General features: G+C 38.4%; 1 protein-coding gene across 2 annotated transcripts; it reads left to right on the top strand.

Annotated features, from left to right (window-relative positions):
• Positions 1-3,706: 3,706 nt before the first annotated feature.
• On the top strand, positions 3,707-12,157 carry hexb (hexosaminidase B (beta polypeptide)). 2 transcript variants are annotated; one of them, XM_030148767.1, is made up of 14 exons: positions 3,707-4,036; positions 4,203-4,354; positions 6,282-6,347; positions 6,659-6,705; positions 6,799-6,909; positions 7,011-7,112; positions 7,715-7,847; positions 8,727-8,907; positions 8,998-9,084; positions 9,180-9,252; positions 10,549-10,729; positions 11,109-11,199; positions 11,653-11,757; positions 11,841-12,157. In XM_030148767.1, the coding sequence occupies exons 1-14, from the start codon at positions 3,777-3,779 to the stop codon at positions 11,902-11,904; spliced, it is 1,653 nt and encodes a 550-aa protein (XP_030004627.1). In that variant the 5' UTR covers positions 3,707-3,776; the 3' UTR covers positions 11,905-12,157. The 2 variants fall into 2 exon arrangements, with proteins under 2 accessions (XP_030004627.1, XP_030004629.1); XM_030148769.1 differs by lacking the exon at positions 10,549-10,729 and adding an exon at positions 10,010-10,184.
• The last annotated feature ends 1,150 nt before the right edge of the window (positions 12,158-13,307 follow it).

Genomic DNA, 13,307 nt, shown 5'->3' with positions numbered 1-13,307 from the left:
GGTGTTGCCCCCAAAAAGAACCATTTTGGGACAAAGTAAACTCTGTGATAAATGAGATACTAAGATATATGGTTACCAAGAACTGTTCCACCTTATATTTGGGAAATATAAGTATAGTTGTACTGAAAGAAGATTATTACTTGGTCAAAATTCTTCTCACGGCTGGCAGGAAGGCCACAACAAGAAACTGGCTTACTACGGACCCACCTAGATACAAACAATGGTTAGATATAGTACAGGAAATATGGGTGATGAAAAAAATGACTTATACCTTAAGATGAAAAAGAGATGAGTTTGACAGAAAATGGGACAAATGGATTGGATTTAAAAACAAAGACATGAGCGTTGAAATAGTAATGTTTCATTGTATTTTATTGTATTATTTATGGATATCTTTTGTTAAATAATGTAACTCTCAACTGGCCTTGCTGTACTGTTTGTTGTATTTTATGTTCATGAACATGTGAAAAAGAAATTTACATATATACATATATATATAAAGTTTTAGAATCAGGAGGTTTCATTAATATTTTGCTGGAAAACTAGCATCACCATGTGGACAGATCATTATTCACTCTTTTATAGTCTGGAACTAGATGCGCATTTGTTGGACGTGGCCCCAAAGTTAAGCAACCATGTCCATCTGTCAGATTGGACAACTTAAATCACTTTCAGCTTTTCCATTAATGTTGTTTCCAGTATGCCAGTGCATCATGTGTACAAATTATGAAGTCCTTTCTGTCCCATCTGTCCCAAATGGTGATCATTTTCTATCTTGTTAACACAAGTAGAAAAAATGTTGGTTTTGTTCCAATTTTCAATGGACTGAAATCAATGATGTAAAACTTTTTCTACGTACACAACAGACTTATGCCTCTCAAACTTTGTTCACACATTTGTTGAAATCTGTTACACAGCCCTTTTGCTTTGCTGAGATATTCAGGCCTCCTGTCAGGTGTTAGACAGTATCATTATTACCTCAGTTTACCTCAGGCTGGTTGCAAAAAAGCCCACTGTAAAATGCGTCTTACAGTTTTATCACCCAGTTAAACCGAATCCTATACAGTTGGCACACTGATAGCAGGAATGTCAACCAGAGAAGAGAAGTCAAAGTTCAATTCTTTGCCATAAGTCATCTCCAAAGTCGTCTCAAATAATTTGACACTACAACCACCTGGTCTCTCAAGCACAGACAGTGTGTAACCATGCGAGCCCAGGACCTCCACATCAGGCATCTTCACCTGCAAGATCATCTGAAACAGCCACTCAGACAGCTGGGGAAACAAGTGGTTTCAATGACCGAGGAATCACAGCACAAACTGACAGAGGTCATCTCAGGGAAGCTCATACATATGTAAGTAAGGAAAGTTTATTTATAAAGCACTTTTCACAGAAAGAATTCACAAAGTGTTTTACAGAAGTACAATACATAGACAAAGACACACAGCTACAAACACAGGCAGAAAAACATAAGCAAATTGTCATAAAACCCATTCCAGACTAAAAGTCTGTCTAAACAAGGTCTTCAGCTGCTTGTTAAAGCTTTTCTATGCTCAGTGTCTTCACAGGGGCCTTGACCTGACCACAGCTCATTGTTATAACACTGTAACATCACACACGGATGGAAGTGGACACAATAAATAACCTCAAAAACTGTATGTGAAGGACATGTGTCTTACTGTGTGAGGACACACCAGACACTGACCAGTTCTCTGACTCCCACCCCTCGCCAAATCTGTGACATCCATCGTTCAGTACACATTACAAAACAGTGCCAGCAGCAGTTCCAATGAGAACAGTGAGTCAACAGTCTCAGGTCCAATGTGGTCTACAGGGTCTGTATGGTCCACCTCTGCAAGAACAGTGAGTGTACCTGCTTTGTTAGGTACCATGAGGTAATGGTACTAATGTGAGGAATGATGTTCAAAGGGATAATGTGGATGTGGACAGGGGTCTGGATCAGCACTTATGTTGGTCTAATGTTCTAAAAGCGATGTTCAAATGTTCTGAAATACATGTTCCTTTCACGTTATATTTATTTTTCTAGTATTTTTTATATATATACTTTATGGATTTTTTTTTTTTTTTTTTTTTTTGCCATTTATGGGCAAGGAACCAAATATGGTAATTTTATTGACCTTGATTTTCTACATGACAATAAAAAATAAATAAAAATTTCACAACAGTAATAAAATCTTTTTATGTCCTCCAATAACACACCAAGTTTGAAATATTGATTTTCAGAGTATTTCTATGAGTGCCCTACAAAGGGTTAAGTTGAGGCATAATATTGTTGAAATTGCACTTATTTTTCTTAAGAAATTCCAGATTGTTCATGGTTGTTCATGCCATTCACATTCTTAAAGGATAATTTGCAGATGTAAACATCAGTGGCGGCTGCTCGTCTTTCAGAGAGGGGAAGCTCATTGTCGGCTTACATAAAAAAAAAAAAAAGTCAAGTTATTTAAACATAAATTCGGCCCTCTGTTCCTTTTTAAGGTCAGTGACCTTTTCGTACCAACTATACAAGAAAACACTGAAATTATGTTAAACTGAAACAAGGAAGTACAATGAGTGTTTTATTTACAGTGCAAGAAATGAACAAATAATTTCGTAGTGGTTTCTCTCTCAATTTCACAGCAGAAAACGCAACAGTATTAAACTGAACTCTGTCAAGTGAATGAGTATCTCAAAAAAGCTGTCAATCAAATGGGATTCAGCCTTTCGACTGATCCTCCAATCAGCATGTGGAAGCCTGGCGTCCAGCCCAGCCAAGATCCACCCACAGCTCCATTCACCCCCAGAGACGCCGAGCGTCCGAGGGTGGGACAACATCATGGCATTTATCCAATTACCGTCCAGTTTTGAGGCAATGAAAAAAACTGTTCCACTCAGTCCCATTGAAGTGCATGGACGCTGAGCGTCTACGGGCAAATGCACTGAGCAGAGATCGAATGAGAAAACAGCGCAACGGGAATGTATGAGAAGTGAACAACATCAAGTCTGTTGATTTGTGATAAAGCTGATTCTGAACGAACTCGTCTGTCAGATGAACGTGTTCTAACACATTTGTAGTAAATTAATTGTCAACACAACCGTACATATTTGACCATTTAATTTTCATAATTTTAGGGGAAGCTGTACTTCCCTTGCAGTGTATGAGAAATCGCCTCTGGTAAACATTTTCATCTTTTTCACTCTAAAACATAGTGTGGCATGTTTGCCGCAGTGTATTGTGGGTAGTGAGCATGTTGTTGTAAATGTGTTATTTTTATGTGCAGGAGTTCAGCGGGGTTGTTGTGTTAGTATTAGTTTTGACTTAACTTGTGTATGGCAATATTTATTGGCCTTGTTGTGTTAATTTTTGTATTTTTGTAGAGCTGCACAATGAGTGAGAGCCATAGGCCGAACAATCGCAATACGCAAATTAAATGTACAAATTGTGTAGATATTTGACATAGAACTAACTCTTACCAAGCACTCATCCACACTACAACAGAAGTTATATTGAAATAAGTAGTATTTGTAAGCGCTATTGTTTTACTGGTACGGACCGCTTTGAATGATAACGGGCTGTGTGTGGACCCGGAACTCAAAGGAGTTAGACACCCCTGACCTGTGTTCACTGTCCCTGAACAGAGCCCAGGTCCTGCAGGTGATTTCCCTTTAAAAGCCTCCGTCCCAGTCACTTCCGCATTCTAAGCCCCGCCCCTCCGCCTCTCCATAATGCCACTGTGCGCTCGGTAGGTCTCGTGACTTGTGCTTGTTCCTTCAACATGCTCACCTGTCTGAAGTTTGTTGTGCTGCTGCTGTTGCTGTCCTCTCGATCCTGTGACGGGCTTCAGTTCAACGACATCGACGAAGAGGTAGAGCTTGTGGCCCAGTCCTCCAGATACGGCTCCCTGTGGCCTCTGCCGCAGAAAGTGCAGCTCTCAGATGTTTCATTCAAGTTGACCACCTCCAGCTTCAGAATAGTTGACGCCAAAGAGTCATCCGCCGGGCCGAGCTGCAGCCTTTTGCAGAATGCCTACAGGAGGTAAGAACATCTGACTTTTCTAAATTTTTCTTGCCACTGTGTCATTTTCTCCACGTCTACTTTCGTTTTGTGGGCGACTTCATTTGAGGGAAACGAGTGTGATGCGTTCAGGGACCAGCCAACTCGTGATAAACAACACTCCCCCTCCCTTTCTGTTCCCGTCCAGGTATTATGATTACATCTTTGAAAATGCTAAAAAGTCCTGGCAGGCTAAAGGTAAGCGCACTGGCCCATCGGAGCTGGGAGAGCTGCAGGTGTGGATCACATCAGCTGACTCTGAATGTGACGGATACCCCAGTGTGACCTCCGACGAGTCATGTGAGGCCCCTCTTCATCTTTTATTGCACATTTATTCCATGTATTAGACTGAAGCGGAAGTATCTCAACCAGCAGCCTGCAGATCAGTTTATGCACAGGTTCATAAGAGGCAACCTTAGTCTTTTTAGCCTTTAGAAGGACATAAACATTCTCAGAGTTTATAGGTTTTCAAAGGAAATTTTACTGACCAGGAAAGAATACAGGCATCAATAAGCAGCTTAAGACTCTGAATTTAGTACCTAAAGAACTTCCTGGAAAAATATGATGGAACATTTGCAACAACAGGCCTTAACAGTAAAGCATGTCCTATTATACAGGAGTAAACACCACATAAAGCCAGTGAAAGTAGAAAGTTGGGCAAGTCAAAAAAAAAAAAAAATTAAACAGTGTTTAGTGTAGTTTTTTTCCTTTGCAGTTGATCATTTGGCTGTCTTGCTCTTTTCTTATCTCTGAGTTGTATGTAGAGATTATGCTCAGCAATTAACCTCAATCTTTTGACCTAGTGCACAGGAAGTTTTTTAGAGGAAGTTTTTTAGCAATACTTTTAGAGAAAGTTTTCTAGCAAGTTTTTAGAGTATACAGGGTGGGGAAGCAAAATTTACAATGAACATTTAGTTGTTTTTTCTCAGCAGGCACTACATCAATTGTTTTGAAACCAAACATATACTGATGTCATAATCATACCTAACACTATTATCCATACCTTTTCAGAAACTTTTGCCCATATGAGTAATCAGGAAAGCAAACGTCAAAGAGTGTGTGATTTGCTGAATGCACTCGTCACACCAAAGGAGATTTCAAAAATAGTTGGAGTGTCCATAAAGACTGTTTATAATGTAGAGAAGAGAATGACTATGAGCAAAACTATTACGAGAAAGTCTGGAAGATACTATTAAAGAAGAATGGGAGAAGTTGTCACCCGAATATTTGAGGAACACTTGCACAAGTTTCAGGAAGCATGTGAAGGCAGTTATTGAGAAAGAAGGAGGACACATAGAATAAAAACATTTTCTATTATGTCAATTTTCTTGTGGCAAATAAATTCTCATGACTTTCAATAAACTAATTGGTCAGACACTGTCTTTCAATCCCTGCCTCAAAATATTGTAAATTTTGCTTCCCCACCCTGTATACTACTAACCTTAATGTTAATCTGGTTACTAACCTGCCTGTTCTGTTTTGTCTGTTATGTCGTCTGGTGCTGTATGCAAAGCTGCTGAATACTTGAATTTCCCCAATGATTAATAAACTATCTAGTATTTTTGTCTGTTGCTCATAACAGAATAATAAAGAAAATGTTTGCATAGGGGCAAAATCTACTATAAAACATTCAACCACATACCTCAGCAGTTCTGAAAGTCATCTGTACACACACATAATCTTAATATGTAGTTTCATTTTCCTTTTTTTTTTCTTATTTAGAAAAATCATCTCCTTGGCAATTGACATTCTAAGACCTTTACACTATACATGTATGTTTTAAATTAGAATAAAAACAGGTGAGCTGTAGCCCAGACATAAATCCTTTGACCTAGAACAGCCAAAGTATAGTTATCAGTAGTCTCTGTCATCAGCAACACACACACACACAATCTTAATATATAGTTTAATTTTCCTTTTTTTTTCTTATTTACAAAAATCCTGGCCTTGACGATTGACTTTGCAAGACCATGACACTATACTACACAATGTATGTTGTAAATTAGAATAAAAACAGATGAGCTGTGGCCCAGATATAAAACCTTTGACCTCAAACAGCCAAAATATAGTTATCTGTAGTCGCTGTCATCAGCAACACACAAGTCATGAGTCTTTGTTCAAAATTATTGACAGTAGTCTACTAACAGACAGACACTGATAAACACATAACCCACTTGGCTCTAAGTTGAAAAGATCGGCTCTTCAATGTGACCGTTTGTGTTCACAGATGAACTGACTGTGAATCAGCCGTTTGCGGTCCTGAAAGCACCAAAGGTCTGGGGAGCGCTGCATGGTAGGACTTTTAAGAGATGATCATTTTCTTGATTTTGTGATACCAACTTTAGATCGCTTGTCAAAACAATTTTAAATACAGAGTAATGATTAGAAGACTAACACAGACCTTACATTGAAAATTCATGGTTTAAGGTGTAGTCTTTCAAAAGCTGAAGAAATGCTGAGTCTCATGTAAGATGACACAGTTCAGATTTGACAACACTCCCTGCAGCGTAAAACATTTATGGTATCTTTTATGGCATCAGTGTCCCAGAACTTAACATCTTTGATTGTTAAACTATTACCAATAAAATGTTTATTTGTTTGCAGGCCTGGAAACGTTCAGCCAGTTGGTCTATAAAGATGAATTTGGAACTGTAAGTGAAGGATAACCTCAATTGTTATATATGCTGTGTTTATCCAAAATGGGTCACCAGGCTGTATAACTCTTGGTTTAAATGTCTTTTCAGAAAAACATTAATCAAACAACAATCAGCGACTTCCCCAGATTTGCTCACAGAGGCATTTTACTGGACAGCTCTCGCCACTTTTTGCCCATCAAAGTCATCTTGGCTAATCTGGTATGTCAAGCAGAAGTTTGAATCTGGATTTTTTTTTTTTTTTTTACTTAAAATGAATTGCACATTTTTCAGTAGTTTTACCTTTTTTCCTGTTTTTGTAGGAAACAATGGCGATGAATAAATTCAATGTCTTCCACTGGCATATTGTGGATGACCAGTCCTTCCCCTACCTGAGCCGAACATTTCCTCAGCTGAGCCAGAAGGTCGGTAGAATCAGTTTTTGGTGTTTAGACTTAGAATTAGAAAAACTTTATTGATCCACAAGGGAAATTATTTGGTCACAATAGCTCAGTTGCTTGAAAAAACACTAGCAAAAAAAAAGGAAAGTAAATGTGAGTTATTTATTATTTATTTATATTTTGCCAGCACAATTAAGAAACGCGTATGTAAAAGAGTATGTGTGTATGTGTGAATAGATATATAAAAGAGTAATGTAAAAGGAAGAGGGAGATAAATATATATTATTAATATTTTATGGAGAGTGGGTGGGATTAAATAACTTTCACTTCTTCCCACCCCTTTTCGCGCATGTAAACAAAACTATTGTGCTGTTCTTCTAAGATTGTCTTGATTGTTGATTTTTGTATTCATATTTATGTTTTGCTTGTTCACATATATGTTAAATTTCATTGCATGTTTGGAATAAATCACTAAATCAAATCAAGTGTGAAGAGATAAAAGCAATAAATAACATAAATCGAGTAAAAAAAATAAAAGATTTAGTGTCTGAGTACGTGAGGCTTTTCATCCAGAGACTTATCTTATAATCCAGTAGAGGAACTAGTTTATTAATCTTGTTTTCCAGGGGGCTTATCACCCATACACACATGTGTACACCCCCGCTGATGTGAAGATGGTTATTGAGTTTGCCCGTTTGAGGGGGATTCGCGTCGTCCCAGAGTACGACACTCCAGGACATACACAGTCATGGGGCAAAGGTGAGTTTCAAAGGCTTTGTTGGAAGAGAAAGTTTCTATTCTACAGTGTCTGTCTTTAAAAATGTGTCTGTGTTGTGTGGATCTGGAATTTCTTTTGCCTACTTATGTTTGAAGTGAAGTCTATCTATGTGCGTAATACGGCTGTGAAATGGACAGTTTATTTTTGATAAGTTTAATATTTTTGCATTTTGTACAGAATTGTTTAGAATTTATTTTGACTTGTAAGATTTGTTAAGGTTCTTTGAGGACCTGATGTGGGACTTTGTGAACAGAAGAAAAAGATGGGGTAAGGGGGTGGGAGTGTATTATTGTTACTATTATTATTACTATATTTTAAAAGGTAAAATCGATTGAGAACAGCTTCCCATTTACCACTAGAAAAGCACTCGGAGAGCGCAGACCTCCGCCGAGGAAGATCACCCCCACCCCACCCCCCCCAATCACCACCAAAATGTAATCATTTGTTCCTTGTGCCAATATCAACATTTCCTGAAAATGTCATCAAAATCTGTCAGAGGTAATGATAGGCTGGCAAGAGGCCCCAACAGACAAAAACAGTGACAAAACAAAACAGAAAAATGGATAAAAGAAAACAGTACAGATGAATCCAAGATTTGCAACCAATAGTGAACAGACTATGAAGTTAAAAACAACATAAATAACTACTAGAGTGTATGGGGAGAGAACAGAAGGGGAGAGTCAACACGTACAACAGTCAACTAGGGAATGTTGTAGTTTGTGTTTAAACGTACAGGGTGATGGGAGAGCTGAAAGTTTAAGAGAGTATAAGTTGTACTTCATCCCATACTTTTGACTTTTTTTTTTTTCCTTGTTTTTTTATATTCAAAATAAAAAAAATAAAATATATGTTCCTTTCAGGCCAGGCCGATCTGCTCACGCCCTGTTACGCCGGCTCCAAACCCTCTGGTGCCTTTGGGCCTGTCAACCCCATTCTGAATACCACGTACGACTTCATGACCCAGTTCTTCAAGGAGATCAGCACCGTGTTCCCTGACGCCTACATCCACCTGGGCGGAGATGAGGTGGACTTTACTTGCTGGTGAGAAGATGAAAACATAACTTTCCCCATTTGCATTAAAATGCTAAATACTTCATCATTTTAGCCACTTTTTCTTCTTCCACATCACAGGAAGTCCAACCCAGACATCCAGAAGTTCATGGAGCAGCAAGGCTTCGGACAAGACTACAGCAAACTGGAATCCTTCTACATCCAGAAGTTTGTGTCCCATTTGAACCAACATTATGCTGGTTTGCTAAGAAAATAGAACAGGTGGAACTAACTATTTTATTTTGTCTGATTTGCTTTAATAGACTCTTGAATATTGTCTCCACTACCAATAAGGGCTACATGATCTGGCAGGAGGTCTTTGACAATGGTGTGAAGGTAACTCATGAAAAATGATTGTACAAATAGAGTCATCTCCTGTTGGAGGGAAATATCTAATAGACCTGGGTGATACAGAAACATTTTATCATGATAGGTTGTTCACTTAAGTCGATAGTGATGATTACAAATGACTAATCATGACTTTTAAGTTTGTAGGCTGAATTTCAATGCAAGATTTTTAAAAAATCTTTAATTTCCTTATGGTCCGAACACTTTATCACTGAGCCTGTTTACGTGACCATAAAAATCCAGTAACTGCGAGTAATCAGATAATTGTAATAATCAGATCTGACACATTTACTTGCACATGCAAAATCTGATAAGCGAAAACCGTGGTTTAGACGCTCCAGTCCATTATCAGATTTTTTTTTTTTTTTTTTTCAGTTAAGGGCAGTACATCCGTTGAGCAAGATTAGGTAGATTGTACAAATCATCAATTAATCTATTATGATCAATATTTTTCAGATCTAAATATAAAGTATTGCATTGGCTGACAGTATAAACACAGTACATAAAAAAAAAAAGATTTTTCGTCTGTGTTATGATTAGCCTTTTATCATCCAGTCCTGCTTTTTAATTATTTTAATTTCCATCAGTAATTTCACCCTTGACTATCTAATCTATTGATCTTATAAAACTCCTGTTTCAGTTTTCATGTGAATTTTGATTGCTCCATTATTCATTTCCGTTTTGTTGCATTTCTAACACCTCCCTGACTGTCTAACCTAAACACAGCAGCTTGTAACTATTCCAGCTAAAGCCAGACACAGTAGTACATGTGTGGATCGGCGGCGCCACCGATGAAGAGATGCACAAGGTGACGGGAGCAGGATACACCACCATCCTCTCCGCCCCATGGTACCTAGATTATATTAGCTACGGCCAGGACTGGCAGAAGTACTACAAGGTTGAACCACTGAGCTTCAATGGTCAGTTTTTGATTAAAAATGACGTGAAATTATTTTGATTGATTAATGTTTTAGAGAAATTTAAATTATTTCAGTGTTTTTTAATTTAAGGCACAAATGGATGTTGTTCAACAGGCTTATGCTTAAAGAAATGCACAGTTGTGACGATGCAAGAGTGTCGGATGTGCTGTGAACATGGGGCGGTGTGGTTGGTGGTACAGACATTGTGAATTTCCTGTTACCCGCCAGCGTACACATTTTACCACTGTGTAGGATCAGGCCAGTTGGAAAAGAAAAGGCACCAAGGCTGACCTTTCCATCTTCGCCCCCCTTCCCCAATATTATTTTTCTGACAGTGATAATTCTATGTATGTGTGCTGTGTAGCTGAAACCAGACACAGTTATCCACGTCTGGAAAGGAAACGCCCAGCAATACAAGAATGAGATGGCAAATGTTACATCGTCAGGGTACCAGACCCTGCTCTCCACTCCCTGGTACCTGAACCGTATCTCCTACGGCCAGGACTGGCAGGGCTTTTACAAGGCCGATCCACAGGATTTCAAGGGTTTGTGTCTGCATGATTGATATATTTGTAGTGCGAGAAAAAACTGATACTGCTCATTTTGGCAAATCCGTTGCAATATTGTTTTTTTTTTCAACCATTCTGCTGCAGCCCTGCCTTTGACTTTATTATTATTTTCTTTTTAGTGGGCCTTCTGACTATGTATATAATATTGTGATGTTCACAAACCTTGTTTTCCCATTGGTTGCAGATCTTTAGTCACCTCTGTGCAAATACGTGTAAGCCTGTTGAATGAACAGAACTCTAGAATTTAAGACGAATCAGCATTCATATTTACACTGAATTTTCCCTATTCTTCTATTTAATGAGGTTTGCAATTTCCTTATTTTTATTAAATGTTAAATTTTGGTATTTAAAATAGGAACTGAGGAGCAGAAGAAGCTTGTGATCGGTGGAGAGGCCTGTTTATGGGGCGAGTATGTGGATGCTACCAACCTGACACCCAGACTCTGGTATGTAAACTTTTATCAGAAGTAAAAATGTATCATTAACACAAAAAACTATTTCACAGGGAGCTACTGGTATTAGACAAACCAGAGGTGCCTATGAAGAGGGCGTGAATAATAGAAAAAGACAAAAATCCAGGCACTCACTTGGTTGGGAAAAATTATAAATTGTAAAAAGCCTTTATTTCATAAGGGCCTAAAAACACAACAATGCGTGTCAGCATGAGTCTTCTTCAGGGTCAGGGTCCTCAGGCTCATGCCGACACACATCGGTGTGTTTTTAACTCCAGCCCCAAAGAATTGATAAACATGCCCTCATGAAATAAAGGCTTTTTACAATTTCAAATTTTCCCCAAGTGAATGCCTGGATTTTTGTCTTCGTTTTTAAATTGGGTCATTGTTGTGAACTTTGACCCGTTACGTCAGCCAGTGGTTTAACTTTTATACGTTCACTCTCAGGCCTCGTGCCAGTGCTGTGGCAGAGCGCTTGTGGAGTGCCAAGGATGTGACGGATATCAGTGACGCCTTCAACAGACTGTCTGCACACCGCTGCCGTATGGTGGAGTGAGTATCTGCGCTGTGTTTGAACCATAGATTCAACTCTGGAAAACGCATATTCCTCATCTCATTATCTTTCCTCATCAAAGGCGAGACATCCCAGCTGAGCCGCTGTTTTCCAGCTACTGTCCTCATGAATACAAAGGTGTCTAAAAAAAAAAAACCCACACACACACAACTGCAACGCTGGAAGAGGAAGCAGCAGCACAAAAAGGGAAGCAAACACATCTCCATGCATGTACTTCAACCTGAGTTCTAAACTGCCTTCATAGAGATTTTAACTCATCATTCTTACATCATCTGCAGTAGACGTACCAATCACATTTTACTGTTTTGAATTTATGAATGCACTGCTTTTTTTAATGGATGTTTGTATCTGATTGTGAATAAAATTGTTGAGATTTGACTGTGTGCAGCTCTGATGCTTGAAACTCAAAAAAAAATTAAGAACTGTACAAGAAATAATTTATTTTGAATGATTCAGTATTGTTTTTTAGCAAGGTTATAATAAGTGTATATAATCAGTGGCTTGATTCAGATAAAGTTAGACTGCCTTCAAGAGCTGCTGACCCACATCTGGTACCTGTTAAGAAAATTAACATCCTTAAGACCACAAATGCACAACAAAATATGATTTTTTTTTTTTCTTCCTCTGACCTTGAACTCTGACCTCGTGACCCAAAATTACTTGGTAATAAGGGGCAGGTCATAGTCTGGGTTACTGCTGAGTTTGATCACCTTAACTCTACTTGTTATTGACTTATGGTACAAACAATCAGACAGCCATGACTGCCCTACTTACCACCTGACTTACAGGCAATGGGTCAACAGAATTAAACCACAGTCAAAAATCTGAATAAATAGATTGTACAGATGAAGGTCAGTATTTAGTGTGACCTCTATTCCCTGCAACAAAATATAGCCCAAACAATAAGAAACGTGTTGAATTAAAGGTAGGGTAGGAGATCCTGGAAAAACGGTTTGAACAAGCTACATTTTGAATACACAAAATTCAAAAGTCCAAACCCCTTTCTTCAGACTTCCCCCTGAAGCCATGCCTCCATTGTACTGATTGTACACATGGAGGGGGAGGGACAAATGGCAGTTGAATTTGATAGACATATCACCATTCAATCATTTCAATGGGCCGGTTAAAATGATTGGATGGTGTTTTTTTACAGTCCTGTCCATTCCACAGAAATTTTTTTGATTTTTGTGTTGGAGCATTTAATTAATTGGTTGCAATAGGGGTGTGAAGGGGATTTTAACCAATATAGTAAAAAAAAATGCTCCAGGAAAACATCTCCTACCCTATCTTTGAAGTTGTTAAAAAAAAAAAAAAAAAAACAGCTGAAGATCAGTGCAGTAAATCTCTCATCTGCTCAAGAGTTCCAGACATGTAAAATACAAATGGAGCACACACCAAATCCTTGCCACTCCTGTCTATCCCTGATAATTTTTAATGCTGTTTTGCCATATCCTCTATATACTGGGGCTATATGGATTCCCTGCATATGGATGGTCATTATAACTTTGCTCAAACCTGACAGTAATGT

This window comes from Sphaeramia orbicularis, chromosome 12 (genome assembly GCF_902148855.1).
Source record: "Sphaeramia orbicularis chromosome 12, fSphaOr1.1, whole genome shotgun sequence".
Classification (NCBI taxonomy): domain Eukaryota; kingdom Metazoa; phylum Chordata; class Actinopteri; order Kurtiformes; family Apogonidae; genus Sphaeramia; species Sphaeramia orbicularis.
Note: the sequence above shows the minus strand (reverse complement) of the source record. Positions and strands in the feature narration are given on the sequence as shown.